The 21,248-nt window shown below is 41.5% G+C and overlaps 1 protein-coding gene across 2 annotated transcripts in view; it reads left to right on the top strand.

Annotated features, from left to right (window-relative positions):
- The window catches only part of CLASP1 (cytoplasmic linker associated protein 1), a 168,529-nt gene that overhangs the window by 59,015 nt on the left and 88,266 nt on the right, over nucleotides 1-21,248 (top strand). For both annotated transcript variants that reach the window (XM_062498278.1, XM_062498277.1), the window contains exons 9-10: nucleotides 19,750-19,902; nucleotides 20,848-20,921. In XM_062498278.1, the coding sequence (XP_062354262.1) occupies nucleotides 19,750-19,902; nucleotides 20,848-20,921 (227 nt within the window). The remainder of the gene's footprint in view (nucleotides 1-19,749; nucleotides 19,903-20,847; nucleotides 20,922-21,248) is intronic.

Genomic DNA, 21,248 nt, shown 5'->3' with positions numbered 1-21,248 from the left:
CACAGGAAGAGAGAAATATCTTCATTCACTGTTAAGTGTCACCTGAACTGCTTTTTTCAAGAATGGCAAAACCCATACAACCACATTTCCGGAGCTGTTCCCTTTCCTGTGGCACACCTAACCTGCCTTCTCTCAGAGCTTGTCAGTGCACTACAAAATCATTTAGGTGTTTCCTTTTAGATGTTCAGGTGTTTTGAATGTTTCTGGTATGGGATGCAGATGTCTAAGGAATATGAGACATATCTGGGCTTCATTGGAGATGAATGCTCAAATGCAGGTGTAGAAGAGAGAAATTTGCACTATTTTTTTACTCCAGATCTGGTCCCTTTAATAGCAATGGACTCTTTCTAATGATTTCAATGGGAAATGAACAGGCCTCTTTGTAAACTGCTGGTAGACTATGTTGTAAAAAGCCTTGTCCATGAGTATTTTAGGCATGACTGCTTCTAGCCTTCCAGAGGGAAGAGGGAGATACAAGCTTTAGGTATGAAACAGTGTTGGCCCTGGTTCTGCAGTTGGCAGCACGGGTGCTGCCTTCACCCCCATGTAGTGAGACTGTTCCCTGTGGCTGTGGTGGAGGTAGAGGAAAGGTGTGTACATCTTTAAGAAATGCCTGTATTTCACATCCCGCTCTCCCAAGTAATGGGGCTCCTGTCCAGTGGAGGCTGGCTCATAATGAGACCTGACATTTCTAATTAGGGCTGCTTTATGAAGAATGGGTCTAATTGTTCTCCATCATTTATGATTCTTCCCCAGAACTGCCCCCACCTCCTCCTGGGATCAGGGGCAATCCTGGAGGCAGCCTGGAGAGGCAGGGCTGGGCACACTTTTTCCTGCTGCAGCTCTGCCAGTGCACTTCAACTCTGATTTATGCTCCCGCTGTTTGAGCCCTGTGCAGGGCAGGAGCTGAATCTGCAGAGGACTCTAATCACATGGAGCTGCTGTGATGTGGAGGGACAATCACACTCCTTTTCATTGGAGACTTAAATAAGATCTGATCCCAAGCTTCCACAGGCAAAATATTTATGCACCAGCACACTGAAACTTATTGTCTGCTCACTCCCCCTTTAGCAGCACCATACTTGTCTCTAGTGCTTTCCTTAGATGTCTTTTTTTTTTTTCCATTTTTTTTCCCTTTTCTTTTTGATGTGTGCACTGGAGTTTGTCTCACTGCAGTGGGATTTCTCCAAAGATTCTGTATTGGGTCTTTGTATGCACATTGTGCTCTATGCTTGCTGCTTCCCTTGATGGCATTCTCTAAAGCTTATTTGTTACCATGGGCTCTAAAGCAGTCTTGTCCCCATTTTTGTCCTAACTCTTTATTGTGTGTAGCAGCACATTATAAGGAACTGTGTTGACTCGGAAAGTGTGGCAGAATACTGGGACTCTGGGAGTTTTGTGACAGAGGTGGCCTGTGCCAGGTCCTGTGTCTTTTGTATGAACCAGGCCAGGCATTCCATCAGCTGCAGCTGAATGTTCCCTTCAGGAACAGTTTGTGAGCATGTTACATTTGGCCTTTCCACAGCTTCTTCCCAGGAAAGCTGGATCACAGAGCCATCTGAAACACCATGTTTTACATGCCCTGAAATGGTGAATAGTTTCAGTTAGATGTGAGAATGTACCTGAACTGTGTTTGATGGTGCTCTGCAGTCTTGGTCTGACCAGTATTTGAAAGCAGCTGATCTCTGCTCTCTCATGGCATTGCAGGGGTTTCTGTGAAACTATACACAGGAGAAATGCCAGTAAAAGGCTGAGATCAGCAGCTAATTTTACAAATTTTGGGCTGGAGTCTTGACTTTTCTGTGCCTATAATGCATAGACCACTAATTCCGGAAATGTCTGAAATAGAAGTAAGATTTTTTTTCATTAAGAGGTTTTTAGTTGGTTTTACTTGAGGTACTGAGAAGATGGCCCTATGCTTGGGGGTTTTTTCCATGAGTTGATATTTTTCTTTCACTTTGAAGATAGTGAGTGAAACACTGGAAGAGGTTGCCCAGAGCAGAGGATCTTAATTCGTGGAGGTTTTTAAAATTAGTCTGGATTTGTCCTTGAGCAATATGACTTTGTCAGCCCTGCTTTTGTAAGGAGATTTGGTCACTTGACCTTCAGAGGTCCCTTTTAACCTAAATTATGCCATTATTTTATTTTTTCTCCTATAGGATGCAGTAGTTATGGAAGATCTTCAAATTGATTCAGTGTCTTTTTTACTCAGTACTCTCTAGCTGTGTGTGTGTCAGTAAGGTGAAGGCAAGGTTTGCCAGTGTCATTTGAGATTGTGTCTGTTATTCAGCTCTTCAGTTTATCAAGAGTGGTAACAGTGCTAAAGGCAGTAGAGAATGCGACCTCAGCTAACAACACAACCTGATGTCAGCATGAAAAGGCTGCAGTCCACAACAGAAGCACTTCTATAAATGGCAGCCTGTATCATTTAATGCACATCCTCTGCTGATTTGGTGTTGTGCTAGGATGGGTGATAATGCTTCACTTCAGTTTTATTGGTCTGTCGTCGGTGTGAATGTCAAGTTGCACATGGTCATTTTCAGTGAAGCATTAAGATGCAGATTCCTCTTTGATTTAATAATAAGAATTTAAAGCTTGATATTTAAATGTGGATATATTCTAATTGTTTATGTTATGTAAGAGCAGTTTGTGACAAAATAGTAGGTGAGCTGTACTTTGTTCCATTTAATGTTCATGCCATTCTTCAAAATACTGTTATTAGGAGTCTTCTGAAACTTTACTTGTAATGGTAAGCTTTATTTTGCAGACAGAGCTCTGCGTTCCTCTTCCCTATGTAGACAACCTAAATATTTCTTGTAACTCAGGATGTTTGAATTAATTTTCTTCATCTCAGTAAGATTTTTTACCTTCTTTCCTTGTAATATTTGGAAAAGGAAGCTAAGTAAGCCTGGTTTAAATGTGTTCTAGATGACTAACCTAGATCACCTCAACAAACCCACCCCTATTCCAGGCAGGCATTGTCAGTGGTTCTTTGTGTCAGTGGGAGAGGTTTTCCAGATGAATTAGAATGACCCTGTTTCAAATATTTAAAAACTAAGCAAAAAATGGCAATAAAAAAAGAGGGACTGGAAGTTCCCCCAGCCCACCTTCTCACCTGCTTTTTAGTGAATACTTCATCAATGTAGTTTCCAGGTTGTAAAGAGGAGGGAATGTGTAGTGGGGAACCCATGAAGCTTTGCATAGGTAAAGAGGCAAGGCAAACAGTTTGAGTCTTTGCTAATTGAAGCACTGACTTCTTATGGACATCCTTGTGTAAAGGTTTTATTGAAATTCATGCCCCCAGTTAAAAAAACCCAATCTTACTTGCTTTCAGACTCTGAGCAAAACTAAAAGTGAATCTATAGTTGTCTCTTACATGCTGTGCTTCACATGTGCCAGTTCCTCTGTTTGCTAATTCTTTTTTAAGTGGAGGCAAGCACAGATGGTTGCTAAAGACAACCAGCTGATTTGTCAGCATGATGGTGTGTATGCAGGAGTGGGACCTGGACAGGCCTAAGGCTGATTTGTTGTCATTGCTTTGAGTTTGAAATTTTCATTTAGAAAGTTGAAATTCCTATGTTTTGCTACCATCTTTAGTGTGTGGTGTGATTAATTTATGGATTTTTTAATTCTAGCAAGATGCTTGTTGACCTTTGAGTTGTTTGTTGTTAAAAAGCCATGCTTGTTACTTGTTGAGCCTAAACAAGAATGGGACATGGATCAGATATGAATGGAGAAGTTCAAGTAGGACATGCATTAATTCCGTAAGAGATGTGGGGGTTCTTCTCTCCATAGTGCCAGGAGGCAAAGTTTGTTCTCATCCCTTCACAGACTTCTCAGACTAAATCATGCCAAGAGACTCCCACCAGAGGGGCAGCGTGAGTGTAATTCCATCTTTTTAGCTCAACTGATACAGTTTAGCTGGACTGAGGCCCCTGGGTGCTGGTTAATATGCAGGCTAATGGTTCAAAGCTTGCTTCCCTGGCTGACTTGTGGCTTCTAAGCATGGATTCAGTGTTTGACAGCATCTAGGGAGCTGATGGGATGTGTACTATATCCTATGAACCAGGATGCTGCTGGTCAATGATTGCTGCAGGCTACCACAGTAGTGGTAAAGAGCTGTTGTGTAACTGAGCCATTCAGTTCCAGTCTGGATGAAATAATAATTCCTTCTACTTATGAAATTAAGGTAAGTGATTTGTAATGGAGGAAGTGAACAGTTCAGCTGGCTCAAGCTGGTTAACGGTGGTAGCTTCAGATGAGCCAGGCTGATCCTGCTCTCATGTTTTGGGAGGCCTCAAATATTTTTTTCTCTGAATAAACTGATACCTGGTAAAGAAGTTGGCCACATATTAAGAATAATCATGCCTAGACAGAAATGTCTTACTTCTATAGTACCTGCATGAGTACAGGACCTTCATCACTGCTGCTTGTGAAAGGAAAGAAGTGGTCAAGCCGTGACTGGTACTTGCCTTCTCCAGAAATGCTGAAGGTTTATGTACATTTGAGCATAGAATTTGGGTGTAGGGATTTCATAAGACATAATTTTCCCCTACACTTTATTCCTATTTCTTCTAAATTTTGTTTGCTTCTGCAGGCAGAGTGCTGCAAACTGCTCACTTGCCCCCTGTACTTGGTTTTCAGTAACAGCTGCTGATAGATGGCAGTGCCTTGTGAGCATTCCCTGTTACTTGTGTTAGACAACAAAGCAGCAGCAGCAGCCTGTATTGTCTGCTAAAAAATACTGAATTGGGTGGAGAAGTTTATGGCTTTTTCTTCTTGGTCTGCTTGACATTTTCTGATGTGCAACTACTGATGCATTTCTTTGTTTTCTTTGTGTTAACTGTTTATGAAAATTTCTTTAATGTTCATACTGGTTTTTCAGATAGTCTAAGCAGTGCCTGGAAACACCTGCTAATAATAAAAACTTACTAATTTGGTGCTCATATCTGCCTCTGCTTTCACACCTCCTGTGTGCTGTAACCACTTCCATACCTGATAGTGCTTAAGTCATGGAGTTTGTGAGCGTTTTTCAGTGTGTCAACAGATAGTAATCCTGCCTGTCAAAGTGAGTACTAACACTTGGTTACATGGAGCGTGGCACATGGTCATTCCTGCTTCTGATTTGTGAAAATGTAAAGCAAATGCATATGAGTCTGGAATCTGACTGTTGATCTTAAGCAGTACTGTAATTTTAAAAGAATTTACTTGCACATCAAGATCCTTTTACTTGATGAATGAATAAATAGAAATAGCGAGTCTTCGGTCTCAAACAGTTTTTACAACTGGTTCAAGTGTGCTTTGGGACAAGTGTATTTGCACTCCTGTGAATCACTGTGAAAGTCCCAATGTTCAAGGTTCAGAAATGAACACTGAACTTCTGTCTAGCAACTTTCAAAATGCCACCCAAGAAGTGATTGTTAGCGGGAATATTAGACATTTAAATTCTCTCTTGGGTTGATACTGTCTTAGCAATATTTTATTTTGACACCAAGCTGTGGGGAGTGATTTTATAGTAATGGGGAATAAGGAATCATGACTTCAGTCACTAGGAAGTATTTAATTGAATTGTTGGACTGAAAGGGATACTTGACTCTTTAAGCATGATATGAATTGATCTGACAAGTAAGAAGATGCATATGCACCAGCTCCTGGGATGGTTCACAAAGGACACAGCATGTGAATTCCTATTATATATGTTTTGCAGGAATTTCTCTATTCACTATCTGTCCTTCCCCTGTGTGTTGTAGACATTTAATCTCTACCTCTCCTTTGGGCTTTCCAGAGCCTATTTCCATTTCCCCAAACTTTAACTCAGGCAGTGTACATCAAGTATGATAGATGCTAAGCTCTGGTTACCTAGATTTTGTAACTGTCGCGTAATCTGTGTTTCAGGTAAGTAGTGAAAATCCTCATAAAGTTTTAGGGTTATTGAGTTTCTTTAGAGTGAATTGTATATCGTAGAACTAAAATAAGAGTAGGAACTGTTCATCTCAGCATGTATATTTTTGCTCATCTTTACAGTTTAACAAAGCAGAAACGCAGTGTAGTGGAGTCTGTGGTTCTCCTGCTGAGTTCTATGTTTATATCATGAGTAGCATGCTGAAAAGGGGACAGCTTGCTTCTAGGAGCTGAGGCGTTACAAAGACTACACTTTACAGCCTGCAGTCTAGGAGTAAAGTGTGTTACATATGAAGGGACATAGCTCTCTACAGCATAGACAAATCAGTGCAAGGGGGAAGAAGCTGCTATCTAATTTGTCCATTTGAATTATCATTGCAGTGATCTTTCAGGCTCACAGATGTACAAAGTCACTTTCCCAGCCAGGCTTGCCTTAGGGGAGAGAGAGATCTCAAGCTGCTTAGAAAATGGTTTCTTGTATTAATGAAGTGTGTTTTTTTTCTTTTTAGTTTTGATTTGTTGGCTTCTTTAAGTCTTGCATGGAGACAGCAAGTATGCCTGTCTGAAACCAGAGATCTGTATGGATGGAAATCAGTTGGGTTTCAGTGTCGTGTGATAATAATGATTTCAGTAGCTTTTCTGAATGAGGAAGGACTTATACCAGCAGTGCTCACCACCTTATCTCAATCTTGTTCCACATTAGCTTCCCTAAGCTGGCAGAATCACCTGTGAGAAGATGTCAGTGCTAAGGAAAGATGAGTGATTCATTTTGACTTCTTTTTTTTCCCCCAGTAGTGGTGAAAAGGGCTGTGCCAGGCTTTTTCTGCAATCAGTGTTCCCAGCTTTTACATGTGAGCCTCCTTGGTTTTTAATGTCACCAATTCCATTTAGGTCAGTGTTTGGTGAAGTCTTTAATGAGTAGATCCACAGAAAGATGTTCAGCTGGGTTGTGTTTAGAGTTTATATTCTTTGTGGTAAATGTAAATGATTCTGCTTGGATGAATTTTCTTACTTTAGGGCTAAGTAAAATTACATTACCTTACACTTGCCATAGTTTAATAGCATCTCAAGGGCTGTTACTTTGGCTCAGCTGGTGTCTTATAACTTGTTAAACAGCAATAATATGAGTGCATGTCTTAGTCCTGAGGCAAATTCATCCTTGGTTTTTCACTTGACAGACTTGCCCTTGAACAAGAGGAAATCTTCTGCTTGTTTGTAAATGTTTATTCAGAGCTATTCACCAAATTTTGAACTTAATTAAAACTAAGAGGTTAAGGTCAAAACTAGTCTGCCCTTAGTCCCTTTGTTTAGTTCTTCTTGTGGATAAGATGGTCTCAGTGTTAGAGTCAAGTGGCACAGGAGATACAGCAGGAAAACTGGTAGAGTTCAGATCAGTTGAATTGAGATTTTTCTGGTCTGCCACAAGATGGTTTTTTCAATTTTAATTTCTTATTTGATCCTGACATACTGTCATTTGATGCAGTAAGTTATATGGAGACTTATGTGGGAAAACTGATTTCTTTTCATCATTCTTTCTTGGACAGAACAGCTGTGGAAGCCTTCTACTGTGCACACAGTATGTGGGAATAAACAGGATGGTTACTAAAGGAGTCATATGATCAGCTGTGATCAGAATCAATTTTTAAGTCAAACTTTCAGTCATGGCAGATGGTTTTGGATGGCTGGACTGGACAACAGGCTTAAGTTTTACCTTAGTGCAGGGACCTGAGAATGGTTGAAAAAGGGTGGTGAGCCATGGGGAGAAAGTGAATAGCAGCACTGACTGATAAAAACGGGTTGGGCAGGATCATGTTAGAGTGATTAGGACATAACCACTTGCATTTCTTTAACTCCTTTTTTCTTTTAAAAGAAAAGAAGGGGGATATTTGTGCTTACTTTTTTATAAAGTCAGAATAATAGTAATTGTTTTTATCTATGCTATGACTGCATTATTTATATTGCAAGCACTTTGGGGAAAGATGCTTTCTTCTTTGTAGCACATTAAAGTTCCCCTGCTTGCTTGGGGTTTCATGTTGCCTCTGAAATATGAATATCAAATTTAGTAGGCTGAAGTAATTAATGACAACAGCAAGGAAAATTTCAGCAATGTCTTGATTCTGCCTTTTTTTCTGCTTTTCTCCCTCTGAGTATGACTGCATTATTTGCTGTACCTAATGATGGTTCATTATGGGGAAGAATGTGGATGAAGGAGTGTAGATCTGCCTTTTGTTTTAAAGGTGTTAGGGAGTGGACAGAACAAGCTTCAGGAAAACAGAAGCCCTGCTGACTGTTAATGTTTTATAAGTTGTGACACATTTTTAATTTTGGTGCTTTTCTCCCATGACTTTTTTCCTTGAGCCCATGGTTTTCTTAAAATGAGGCTTTGAAGGACAGATGAAGAAGGCCCAAGAAACGGCTGTATCTCAGGAATTGGAGCTTTCCACTTGTAAATCAGGCATTCAGACTGTCCTTATATTTATTTGAAGCTGTATTAAATATCAGTCGGAATTTTTTTAGGTTAGCCAGCCACGTGACAAACCATATGCTGTACTTAAATATGTCAAATAGGTTACTAATTGATGTACTAAAACCTCTCCATGCTCACTGGAAACCATACAGAAGAAAACCTGAAATAATAGCAAGTTAAACAAAATCCTGCAAAGTTCTGCATGTTCTTGGCTTCATCTCCATCCCAAATGTATAGAGCTGGAAGCAGAATTTAGCCTAATATGATGGTGATTAAATAAAGGAAATCCTATACTCTGATATGTCTTCTAGCATGTGCTCTAATTCTGACTTTTCTGCACTGCTGCTGTCAGCTTCCTCATGTGTACTCGGCCTTTGTTTCCACTATGTCAAAAAAGTGAAACTAATCCTATCTAGATCATACACAAATCTGTGCAGAATAGTATTCTAAGTTATTGCCAGTGAACAAACACCCATTTTAAAAATTACTCAACAAGCATTTTTTTACTGAAAGTAAAACCTGCCTCATATTATTTACTAGTTTCTACTTCTGCATCTGAAAAAACCCCAAACATTTTCAATGCTGCCTTTGAAGTCACTGGTCTTGAATTATCATAATAAATAACAATAAGATTTTTCTACAATGATTCTGAGAAAAATGAAATGCTAGCTTTTCATTTACTGTGTTTATTCTCTTTGAGACTCAAATGGGCTTGATAGTCAGGAAATCATTGCTTTACTCTGCCAGTGTTTGCCAAATGAGTGTGATGTGAATGGGGAATGGGTATTTCTCACCAGTTGTAAGGAGCTGCTGCTTTAAGCTCTGGTCATAGTCAAATGTGCTCATGTAGACATTGCAAAAGCTGGCATGGGCTGCAAACATTGGCACTGGTGTACTGGTGCTGGTGTGCATGCAGCTTCTCAAAGGCTCTGCTTACTCTCAGGGAGCTGAAGTGGTGGGGAGACAAGAATGTTCCTAGGTCCTACTTTTATTAGTTAGGAGTAGGCAGGAACTCGTGCTTTTTAGTGCATCAGGAGAGTGCTGTGGCAGGCAGGCGGTGCTGCTCGATAGTCCAGAGAAGTGTCAGCATCACGTCTGGTTCCCCATCCCTTTCCTTATAACAGCTGCAGTGGGTGCTCTGGAGATCACAGACCCAACACTTTAACTTAGTAGCCATTGTGACAGGAGCTCAGAGGCATCTCAGATCACTGTTTGGTAACCATTTCTGGCTATAGAGCATAGCCTGGATTATACAAATCAACTTTTAATTATTCTTAAAGAAAGAAAACTTGTCTGTACACTTTGCTTGTATATGTGTCTTCACAGTCTGTAGCAATATGCATCTTTATAAAGATGAAGCACTTATTTATGGTAGAAATTCCTGGTCATCATGCTGGTCATGCCTGTTTTACTAGTTGATAATCTTTCTCAAAAGGCATGTAGGCTCGGGAGTTCTGTAGTTTTCCCTCTGTGGCTTTTCTTTTGTCTCAACCACTTTCACTCTAAGACATTCTTATCTCATGATTATTGCCCACTGACCATTTGACAGTATTTTAAATGGTCATCTAATTAAAGTATATTAATTATGCATCAGGCCAGGCATTCTGGATGGGAGTCACTAATGTATGATGTGTGTAACACTGTACAGTTCTTGCCAGTGTAGTACCCATGTTCATGTATCAGCCTTTAATGCCTTGGGACAGAAGGCTCCTGTTTTCTGTGGCTGTACAGGCTGCAGGCTGACAGCCTTGTTTTTTCCTTCATTGTTCTGGGATAACTGCACCTGTTTTGTTTCTTGGCTCAGAGGTGGCTGCTTGGAAAGTTTAGGGTGCCCCATCATCTCATAGGAGGGACATATATAAGGTGCTGGGCAACACATCTCTATTAATGACTGTAAATAAACCTAAATGAAGGTACTGAAAAGGGCTGGTTCTGCAGCTTCTCCAGGTCCCTCCAGCACAGCTTACTAGTTTAACTTCATTGACCCAGCCATCCTCTGAGACTTAACCCAAAAGGAAACAAGGCTGCAGCTTGGTGTTTTTATCTCCTTGTAGATAGAAAGCTTTCTGCTGTAGGATTTGCATACATTAGCAGGCTTTGCAGAATGTTCTGTGGGGACTGGAAGTGGGGTCTGCAGTGTTTCTGCCCCCCCCCCCCCCAATGTGCTCTGTGTAACTGGAGGCAATAAGATGTGTTTGCCCTTTTTTGCAACAGAGCTTTGTCCTAAAAATGTCAGGATGCTCTTTCCTTCCAAACACAACTCTGTGTGCTTGTTGTCAGTGCTTTACACGTCGGTGTGCTGTGTGTGTAGAGAATGAGCATCCCTTCAAGAGGTGATAAGTAATAACAACAGAAACTGCAATTTCCGTGTGTTGACAATGATGGGTGTTGGGGCAGTCAGCATCGAGGTGAGCTGCAGTGGTCATAATTGCCCGAGGAGGCAGAAGGATCTGTGCAGGGAGTGCAGGCTGGAGAAGTGCCTCACCCTATGATGTCACGGCAGCAGATGGTGCAAATAGCTGGAAAATCTGGACCTGGTTGTGGGGCTGGACTCACCTGCCCTGTCTGCACATAGGGCTCCTGCCCTTTGCTGATGAAAAACACTGTCATTTAAAGGCTTCAAAGTGTTAGCATGCCTGCTAATTAAGTTACATAGAGTATAGGCAGTCCAGGTAAGACAAAATATCACCTATCAATTCCACAGGTATCTTGCTTATTCCTTCAGGTTTTGATAAATAAGCCTCAGGCCGCTGCCAGCAGGTGTCTCCCTGGGAGCTTGGTTTAATCTGGTTGCTGTTTTCCTGTAGCACCAGCTTGGGAAATATAGAGAACTCAATCTTAGGTGTGTCTAAGCTTCAATGTGTGGCTAAGTTGTCAAGAACAGCTACATTAAAATATTTTTTCTAATATGTTGTGATTTGGTTTCTAGCTTTCCCAAGCCATTTGCAAATGTCCTTTTTTGAATATGCATGGAGCAGTTTCAACGATAATCTTGGGAAAATAAGAAAACATTGTGGTACTGCTTTCATCTTTAGTAGGAGGAAGAGAAAAGGATCAGTATAAAAAACTGTTCAGGAATGGAGCTTAATCTAGACTCTGGCAATGCCCTGAAGTCTTGACACCCTTGAGAATGTCCCTCAGCTCTGTTTCAGTTTACTCACACATCAAAATAATAGATATTTCTTGGTCTTGTTGAATAGCTCTGCCTTTTAGTCATATTTATATAATCTTTAAAGTGAATATTGTGCAAAGCTGACCCCAGACCTGGCAGGAGGAGACTGTTGCCTGGCATGCTGGATGTAGTGTGGATGACCAGCAGCTGGTGATGCTGATGCCCACTTTGTCTGCTGCCTGAATCCTGATGTTTGCTTGCTGCGAGCACCAGGAGTCCAGGCTGTTGCCATAAGTTTAACAGCAAATGCAGAGATGGAGGTGAGAGCAAGGAGGGGAAAGGTTCATTGATTGCTCTTTAACCTGACACATCCCTACTATGTGTGCATGTGGAAGTGGCGCCTGAGGGAGTTCCTGTGCCTCTGCAGAATGGAATTTTTCTGTCTTGTGAATGAAGGCAGAAGAATTCATTTTCTTTTGTATAATTATTTGCATAAATAATTGAACTTCAGTAAGGCTGAGGCAAAGTCTTAGCATTGCCACTGCAGTACAGCACAGAGGATTAATATTAAAGCAGGAAATAGTGTGCTTAATCTGCAGTTTGGGCATGACACAATGGTGTGACAGGCTAATTCCCATAATTCTGTCAAAAGGTGTTTTCTGACTCCAAAAGATCTGCCTGAGCTATCCTGCATCAACAGCCTTTCTCATTGATTGGTATCTCTAGGGCTCAGGGACCCACTTTGTGTCTTTTATCCCTGAAGATTATGCTAATGAGAGTGCAGTGAGGAGGGAGTAATAAGGCGGTGCGATGTAAAGGATGTTTTTAAGGGTCCAGAACAAAACTGGGGCAGCACCCCCAAGCACAGTCAGCAGGGAAATCCACAGAAGTGAAACAGAGAAGCAATAGCCTGGTGTGGAGTCTGTTACAGGCTCTGAGATAGCTGGGGTGTTTGTGAAGGCTGGGGGGATGTATGGACAGTCTGGCAGTGAATGGAGGGGGGGTGTCCCACAAGGCATCATGAGCAACTTCTGGGCAGCCACAGGGGTAAGTGCAGGGCAGGGAAACGCTGCTTTTGCTCTTTAAATTGAAACTTTATGTAAATGCATGGCCTTTTGGGGTGGGTGTGTTTTTCCAAGGTAGGCACTGTGGATTTCCTGGTGCTCTTGAGGTCTGAGGGAAGGCTGTGCGGCTGGCTGGAAAAAAACACTGTGGGAATATTGTATTTCCAATGATTACTTTCAGGAAAGTAAATCCTTATCTCTATCTCTTCTCCGCTTTGATTTTGCTTTCTGTACATGTCTGTGTCTGCCTCAATTATTTGTTTTAAAATCAGTATGGGGTAAAGGCTATGTCTGTGCAGCTCCTCGCACATGGGTGTTTGATTCTCGTTTAGGTGTCTGTATGAACGTTGTAAAGTAATTGGTAAAACTTACAAATCCTGGCTCTTAATGAATTTATTTTAGTTTTTGATGCTTTTGTGAATTATTGTAGCTGTTTGAGCTGATGCTCTTTCACTCAGTATAATAGTTATGTTGTCTCCTATTGATATTTAATTCAATAAAGCCCGTAGAAATGTAATATTTGTACTGCCTCTTTTCTAAATCTACTTAAAGCTAATGGAAACTTTCATATGGCTGAAAACTGTCTAAGTGACAGTTTCACTAACTCTTAAAAACTCTCCTTTCCAGGTGTGTTAGTTTCATGAACAGAAGTTTCTTAAAACATGTTTCCTGTGTTCTTAGTTGTGTTAATGCTCATAGATGCTATTAGAGGGGACATGCTGTGACTTGTTGACATGATGGCATTAATACTGTCAACATTATGGTTTAAAAAGTTGTGTTTTGAAGTAAACAGGCTCATTAAATCCTTTTTGACTCTTTGTTTTCAAGTCTTTAAAGCTTCTGTTCTGAATCATCCCCACAGCCATCCGTCATGGCTACATCTTAAATTGAAGTAATTTAATTCCAGGATTGAAAATTTTAACGTCCCTCTGAAAAGTAACTTAAATCATCATAAGTTGCATGATTTCAGATCAGTCTTCTGCAGGACAATTTTGTTTGACTTACCAGGCCAGTCCCTGAGAGCAGGTTTTGAATGTTACTTGGGCTATTTGCAGATTGAAGTTGAAATTTACTTTCCATATGCTTATTGTTTCTGCCTAGTCTGGTGTTTCATGTGGTCAGGTCAAAGTGTACAACAATTTCCCCCTACCAGTTTGGTAAAGTTAATTTTATCATACTGGTATGGGTTTAATAAATACAGGGCTCCTCACTTACAGAAATGTGCTTTTTAAATGATTTCTACTGCCTAAATATTTTTCTGCTTACAGAGGGATGGCAGGCAGAATACTCTGAAATTGCTGTAGTCAGGTTCTTGGCTATAAGCAATATGTGTATTAGAACAACAGCCTATATAAATACAGTGTACTTGGAGCAGAAGACAATTCCAAGGGCTACTTCTTTGAGGATTGTTCTTTTCCTTTGTAGTAGGAAAGTTGAAGACCTGCTGGGTTCATTAGCTTGTGATTAGACAGAATGAGAGGGCAGCCAAGATGATGAGTGTCTCCTTTCCTTGCTAAGGAGGGAAAACTGAAGCATTTGGGATTAAAGAAAAGCATGTGGTGTTATAAGAATTATTAAAGCAAAAGGCATTTTGCACCTACCTGCTGGCCTGACATTCTTGGCCTGGGTCTCTAAGCACCATCTCACAAGTGACTGATGGCAAGCATGTTGTTTATTGTACTTATTATGGCCACAAATACATCTACTGGATTTGTGTTGTTGAAACCTTATTCAGAAAACCTCACCTCACAACTATAATGATGCAGATTCTAGTTTAACAGGGTGATATATGTGAGATAAGAGAAAAAAAGCCGGGGTACTGGAGGATGGGTATGTCCTTGTCATTATTCAGCCCTTGGAGCAGTTCAGGCTGAAGTCAGGCTTCTGGGACTCCACTCCAACACCAGTTGTGAAGGGTTCTGAGGTGGTTCAGCACATAGTGCCAGAAGGCAGCAGCAGGGGTGGGCTGGGACTGGAGCTGGTGACTGGGTTGACCTGGGTTAACTGGATATCATGGGAGAGAGGGGCAGGTGGCATTGGTGGGGCTGACCAGGGTCACTGAGCCCAAGTGGGTGGCATTTTAAAGGCCCAAAACACTGCCTGCTGTGGAGGGTGGGCAGGAGTAGCTGTGCCTGGGGCCAGGGAGCAGCTGGGACACTGGAAGGTGGCCAGGCAGGAAACCTTAATAATGTGTTGTGCCCATGTCCTTCTGCTTGTAGCTGTGACACCTTTGTTTTTAAACACTTAATCCTGCTGAAGAACATATACACGCTCCTTTATCTTTAGTGGGCTTATAAACTCATTTTCCTGGAGAAACCTCTACAATAACTATGTTGGAGTTGAACAGGCTTGCATCTAAGCCATGCATGGGTTTTGTGTGTGCTAATGGGAAGAGGCACCTAACTTCAGCTGAAGCTCTCTCCCTTGGACACCCAACAGACGGTGACAACAGAAGTCACAGCTGGAGATGGGGGTGCCAGATGCTGCCCTGGGGGGAGGGCATGAGCTGAGATGTCAGAGGGGTGTCTGTCTCAAAAATATGGTCCAGTGCTCATGGACTTGTGCCTGGCAGAAAGGAGTAAAGAGGAATACATCCTGTTTCCTTTGCCATCAGTAGTTTTGCTGGTTTGTGTTCTTGGCTTGTAAAGGGCTCTCAGATCTTCAGGGAGATGGACTTTGCCCACCTAGTAGGGATTGAGCATGGAATTTGGAAGTGCTGTTATGCTTGTCTGCTTTAGCAGCTACCTGCTTGCTCTTGGTGGAGCATGCCATGGGAATGGTGTGGAGGCAGGTTCCTCTGGTGTCATCTACTTTGATCTGCATCCAAAAGGGGGATTTCTTCTGAGAGTGATGCAGGTGATTCATGCAAGAGGTACCCATCTTGCCTGTTTCAGCTGCCCTGATGGTTGGAAATGGAACAGATGATGAGTGGGTGCAGTGGGCACAGGACGAGTTTAGTCCTTTACAGAGTCAAATCTGAAGACCATAGTGGGGCATCCTTGTTAGGAACAGATATGATCAAAAGCTCTCTTCCCAGTCTGTCATCACTAGGGAGTAGCTGTCTTCTCTAAAGCTTGCAAACAAATGACTGAAATATTTGAATCTGACATCCTGAAGTTTTTAAAAGCCAGAAAGTATCTTTTTTCATTGGAAAGAACATTTGAGACTGCTTTATAAGGTCCCAGGCTGGTGGTACAGGCGAGGGAAGTGCTGGTCCTTGTTTATCATGGTTCCTGAATAGCTAGTGCAGCCTCTTCTCACCACTTTTCACCTCGCCCAGACCTGAAGGGGTTACGTTTTAAAATGAATAATGACTAAATTTATTCGTCATGGACAAATGATGACAGCTGTTGAGATGCTCCTGTTAGCGCTTCCCAGGGGATAAAGTCAGGCTGGCTCCTAGTGCAAGCCAGCCAAGCCGGGCAGAGTCAGCTCATCTTCATCCTGGATTATTTGTCCTGGGTTCCCCTAGCTGGTAGGGAATTTCCTCCCTAGAAGTGAACCGAAGTTTCCTGGCCTGAAATGGGTGTTGATGAGAATCGTGCGGATCTGCAGCCATAGAGAGAGGACAGAGGCCATGGCTGTTTAAATCCACGTGTGAAGACAGCATGCTTAATGAATCTGAGGGGCAATGATTGATTATGTTCCGGACTGAAAGCTGCGGCGCTCCGTGAAGCACTCTTACATCTGGGCAGGCTATGGAAAATATGAAGGAATGTTGAGGAAGCTTATTTGCAGAAGGATATGTACTTGTAAGCAATTTTCTCTTCTTCTTAAATAATGTAAAGGAATTGAAAAATGTAAAGCAGATTGTCTTCTCTCTGTTTCTGAGACAGCAGAGTGACGAGCAGACAAAGGCCTCTTTTATAAGGGCATGTCTTTGATGCAGAGTACTGTAAGGTCCTTATAAATAAGCACTGGGGGTGTCCTGTGATGGGAGAACATCAGTGGTTATTTAGTGTTAGAATGGGGCACTGATTCTGCTTCAGTGCACCTCAGCTGGTGTCGTGAGAGTTACACCCATGCTGAATTTGCCATTTGCCGATGCGCTGAAAAATACTATTCCAGTTCGAATTATTATTGTGAGCAGGAATCAATGGGTGGGAAAAAAAAAAAAAGAAAAACAAAACAAAAGAAGAAAGTATTTTTAACGTTAATGTATAGTAGCTTGGTTTTCTGTTCTTTTCTGTACTCCTGTGTGCAGGTTCCTTTCTGTTCTTTGTTTCTCTTTCTGTTTGGCACACGTGCTGCTGGCAGACTGGATGTGTAGTTCTGGATGTGGTGCTGTCATTCTGCACTGATCAGATGAGAAAATGCTGTTGGGTTATTAAAGGGATATTCTGGTTTGATAAATATGTAGTGCTTAGTTTGCAGACTTCATGAACAGGAAGATGTGATTGTAATCCAGTCATCCCCTGAGCTGTGGGTGGGCTGGTTTGATTTTTGGAGTGTTGCGTTTTTGTCAATGCTCAGAAAAGCCTGTTTTAAGAAGCAATGATAGTTTAGTTGCTCACATGTTACAGGAGTGCAATGCTTGTAATATCTGGATTTTTTTGTTTGTTTTGATTTATTATATGAAATAGCAAACCACACCCTGTTCTCTTTTCAGAGGGGTGAGGCTTTAAAAATACATGTAGAAGAGGAAATGAGTTAACTAAGGCTGCATCTGGAAAGCCTGAAATGCAGCTGATGGAGAATTTTATTACCTGATGAAAGAGGTTATAAACTAGTAAAAGTATATTTTGTTTCAAATATGACTGACTTTCTCCTGGCTGTTAATATACATTTATCAAATAATAGTTTGCTGGATATTTATATAGGAGCTTTTGAAATAAGTGCAACTGGGACAAGTTTTGCTTAGAAGTTTTTGGATTGAATGGTTGTGTAGTCCTTTCTGAATCACTTGAACCTCGTCCTAGAGGCTTCAGAGGTTGCACATTTTAAAGCCTATTTTGATCTGCCCTGACCTTGGCGCAGCTCACACCAAATAGTGTTTTTGAAATAATTCCTGTATGAACTAGACTGTGTCTTTTGGGAAAAAAATTGCTTTTGTAAGAACTGCCTGTGGTAGAATTCACTGGGTGATGCACCTCCTAAGCTCACAGAGGGTCAGTCCTGTGATGATTGCAAAAAATGGAGGGGGGAGCAGGAGGGAAGAGAGGAAAAAAAGGCAACTCAGAATTTAATTTGTTTTTAACCTCCAGCCAATTGCCTTGTTATGTATTTTTCTGTTAGGTGAGGAACAATATTAATAAGTCACGTTGGAAAACTGTGTTAATAAATATTCAGTAGCTGTATTAACACAGAATATAATCAAACAACTTATTAGGAATCTGGCTAGACTAAACAAACTCTTGCAGAGAATTTTAATTTAATTGAATTAAAAACATATTTTCTAACCCTTTAATCATTCTCATGATTGTTCCCTGAGCTCTTTTCAAATTATTTTTGAATTACATCTGTCAGAGCAAGACTGGTGTCAATAAGGAGATAGCATGGTCTCCATGGCTGCCCTCAGGCGCCGTGTTAAAGAGACAGCCCACATCCTAATTGTGGCTTATATTCTCTTTAGCTGTGTGACCTGAAATTTATCCAAGGTAAAGTTCTTGTGTTCACTTTCACCTTGTTCACTTTTTCCTGAACAACAGTACAAGTACCAGCCATTTTTTTACCCCTTTCCTTTAGAGCTGCTTTTTTCCCTAGCCCTTTCCCATATTCTAAGACATTTGAACATAAAAATTAAGAGGAGAGATGTCCTTGTCCACCTTTTTAAACTTTCTGGATGCTTTGTGTACCTGCTGTGTCAGTATTGAGTTGTGATTGGAGTATGGCATCATGTGCACTGCTGCATATCAAAAATGGGGTGTGTAGGTTTTTAGATGATCTGTGGTAGTTCTCCTGTGTCCAGCTGCTAATAATCCAGTGCCACTTAGGACAGAGAAAACTGAAGGTGGTTGAGCTGAGAACAAAACAGGATTTTCTTCCTGTTCTTTTGTCTCCCCTAGAATATGCCTATACTGTTACAAGTTATTTTTTTTTACTTTCAGAAAGCTCAGCCTGTATTGAATTTCACTCGTTAGTGTATAGGTAGGAGTCTGTCTGTATTTGTTACTAGATGTTCCCAGATGCTTTCCTGAGCAGGGATGGATTAAACCAACAGCTTGACTTTTTGCCAAGTGAAAATTGTGAAGGAAATGTTCCTAATCTGGTGGAGAGTGGGTGTGTACCTTGGGCTGTTGGAGAGGGACAGACATGAAGCAGATCTCAGATCTTGAATAAGTGTTCATGTGGAGAAGCTGAGTGATGGGGGCTGAGCTGGCTTTCTGGCCTCAATAATTACATGTTCTGTCTATATCAGCTGCCCAACTGCTTTGTCACCTTTCAACCTAAGGCTGTTTTTTCAAATGAATTAGCTAATCTATGTAAAACTGCAGTATAAGCAGTCCTTTGGAATTGAAGTAACCTTGACTGAGAATCAAAGCTGCTGTAATTCATTTTTAGTTAATTTATGTTCACGTTTGGTGGTAGAGGCTAAAGTTGGATGTACACAGAAGGTTCTTTAAGGCTTAATGCCCCTTACATTTATGTTTTTATGAATATGAGGAAACTTCTTGTATTTTCTTGTAAGAAATCTCTGGTGTTAATAGAAAAAGTTAAAGGGGATTTGTAGCTCCAGATGGGTCTGTGGTTAATGGTCTGTGGTTCATCAACAGCATGGGTGTTGCCATGTGAACCTTCCTGGGTGACACTGTTTATCCTTGGTCTGGTACAGGCAGTTGGCAGAACAGGGCAGCCTCGGCTGCTGGTCCCCTCCACACGTGGATCTTGGATTTGCTTGTACTCTTAGTTTCACTACAGTCCATATCAAAAGAGCTCTTGGAGGCATAAACGTGAGAGATGCAGACTGTCAACACCCCAAGTATTATCTGGGGCTTGCATCATTCTACTGTAAATTGGAAGTTCATTCTTTTCATCTGAATGCATTTATTAAAGGGTTTATAACATAGTGGCTACAACAGTGAAGGATTTGGCTTAGTGAGCTGGTGATATTCATGACTAACTGGATTTCTAGCATGAGGACAGTGCTGAAACGAGGGCTGGCAGAGCAGGCTGGAAAACGTAGCATGTTTGCCATAAAATGGGCATGTTCCTTGGGACATCCCTTTGCTTCATTTGACTTACAGCTGAGTATGGTTTTTTGGCAGATAAAATTTTTGATGATGAAGACTCTGTGGATGGGAACAGACCTTCCTCAGCCAGCTCCTCTACATCTTCAAAGGCCCCTGCAAACTCACGCAGAGTTGGGATGGGCACTACCCGCAGACTTGGCTCTGCAGCTCTGGGCTCCAAGTCTTCAAGTAAGCCAGTAGCCTGTATGAATTGATGTCTCTGTGAAGTATTTACAGTGTTCATACTGAGCTTCTTGCAAGCATTTCCAGACTGGCTCCCAGAATCCAGTAACAAATTTTTCCCTATGTAATCAATTATGTCTGTATTCCCTGCATGCCACAACCAGTGTCTGGTAGGATGAATCTCTAAGCAATCCCCACAACCCATAATTTGTTCTGCGTTTTGTGAGAGGTTGCACCTGTGTGGTTGTGCACTGAGGGCTATGAGTAAATCATGTTGGTGCTCCAGTGTGTGGATTTTTGTCTTTGTAGTTCCAACTCTATCTGAACTGAGGCTACTTATATGCCAGACTTCAGCCCTTGCAGTCTAAACCTGACACACTGGCTTTCTTATAGGACCTTTGGGCATTGCAGTAATGAAGGTGCAGAAAGAAAACTTGAGCAGTCATTCTGAATGTTAGCAATAATTGTACATTTAGCTCTAATGCCATGTATGTCCTAGGGAAAAGGAGAAAGTTCCCTGTATCAGACAGTCTCTGATCTGATTAGTATTCCAGAGACTGTTTATCTTCCTTATCGTTCATCTGTTTGTGCACCTGTCAGATCTCCACCTTCATCTATTATAGATGGGATTAAATCCTTTAAAATAAAGTCTCCCATATAATTAAAGTAAGTATTCCTTTCATCTTTCAGACCGTGTCCCCTAACTGTTGAGTGACTACTGTAATGACTTCCCTAATGTGCCCTCTGTGCCTATGAGTTAAGGATGCCATGAATGTCTCTCCAGTGCCTGGCATTGAATTTCCCTGCCTCTGCTTTCGTTGTATCTGCAGCACTCCCAGGCTGCATGGGTAGTGAACTTTCTCCTGATTAAGTGCCTTGATAGCTGGTGGTTTCTTAATAGAGTCTCTTGTTGATAACAAGGTTGAAAAGGCTTTTTCATTTGCGTGTCAGCAGCCAAAGAGGGAGCAGGTGCTGTGGATGAAGAAGACTTCATAAAGGCATTTGAAGATGTCCCAACAGTTCAGGTGAGTAGAGTTACCTGTTAAACAACGCTGTACTTAAAAGCAAGGGTGGATATAGGATCTAATGCTTACCACTGGCAAATTGTGCTTCATTGTGATGTTGGAAAGTCATTGGGGGAAGCAGGTCAGAAGTTGAAGGGAGGCTGAAGGGAGGCAAGTTTGAAATGGTGGGGTGTGCCAGTAGGTTATGTGAAACCCTCTGGGAACTGAAAGCAATAAAGGTGACTTGTGTCTCTGGGGTTGCTGCTGATGTGGGTGTGACAACTGGACCATGCATGTTTGCTGATTTAGCTGGATAGCTGAGGTGTATCACGTATCCCCTCTACTTCA

The sequence above is a fragment of the Cinclus cinclus genome, chromosome 9, assembly GCF_963662255.1.
Source record: "Cinclus cinclus chromosome 9, bCinCin1.1, whole genome shotgun sequence".
Lineage (NCBI taxonomy): Eukaryota > Metazoa > Chordata > Aves > Passeriformes > Cinclidae > Cinclus > Cinclus cinclus.
This window is presented reverse-complemented; position numbering and strand designations above follow the sequence as displayed.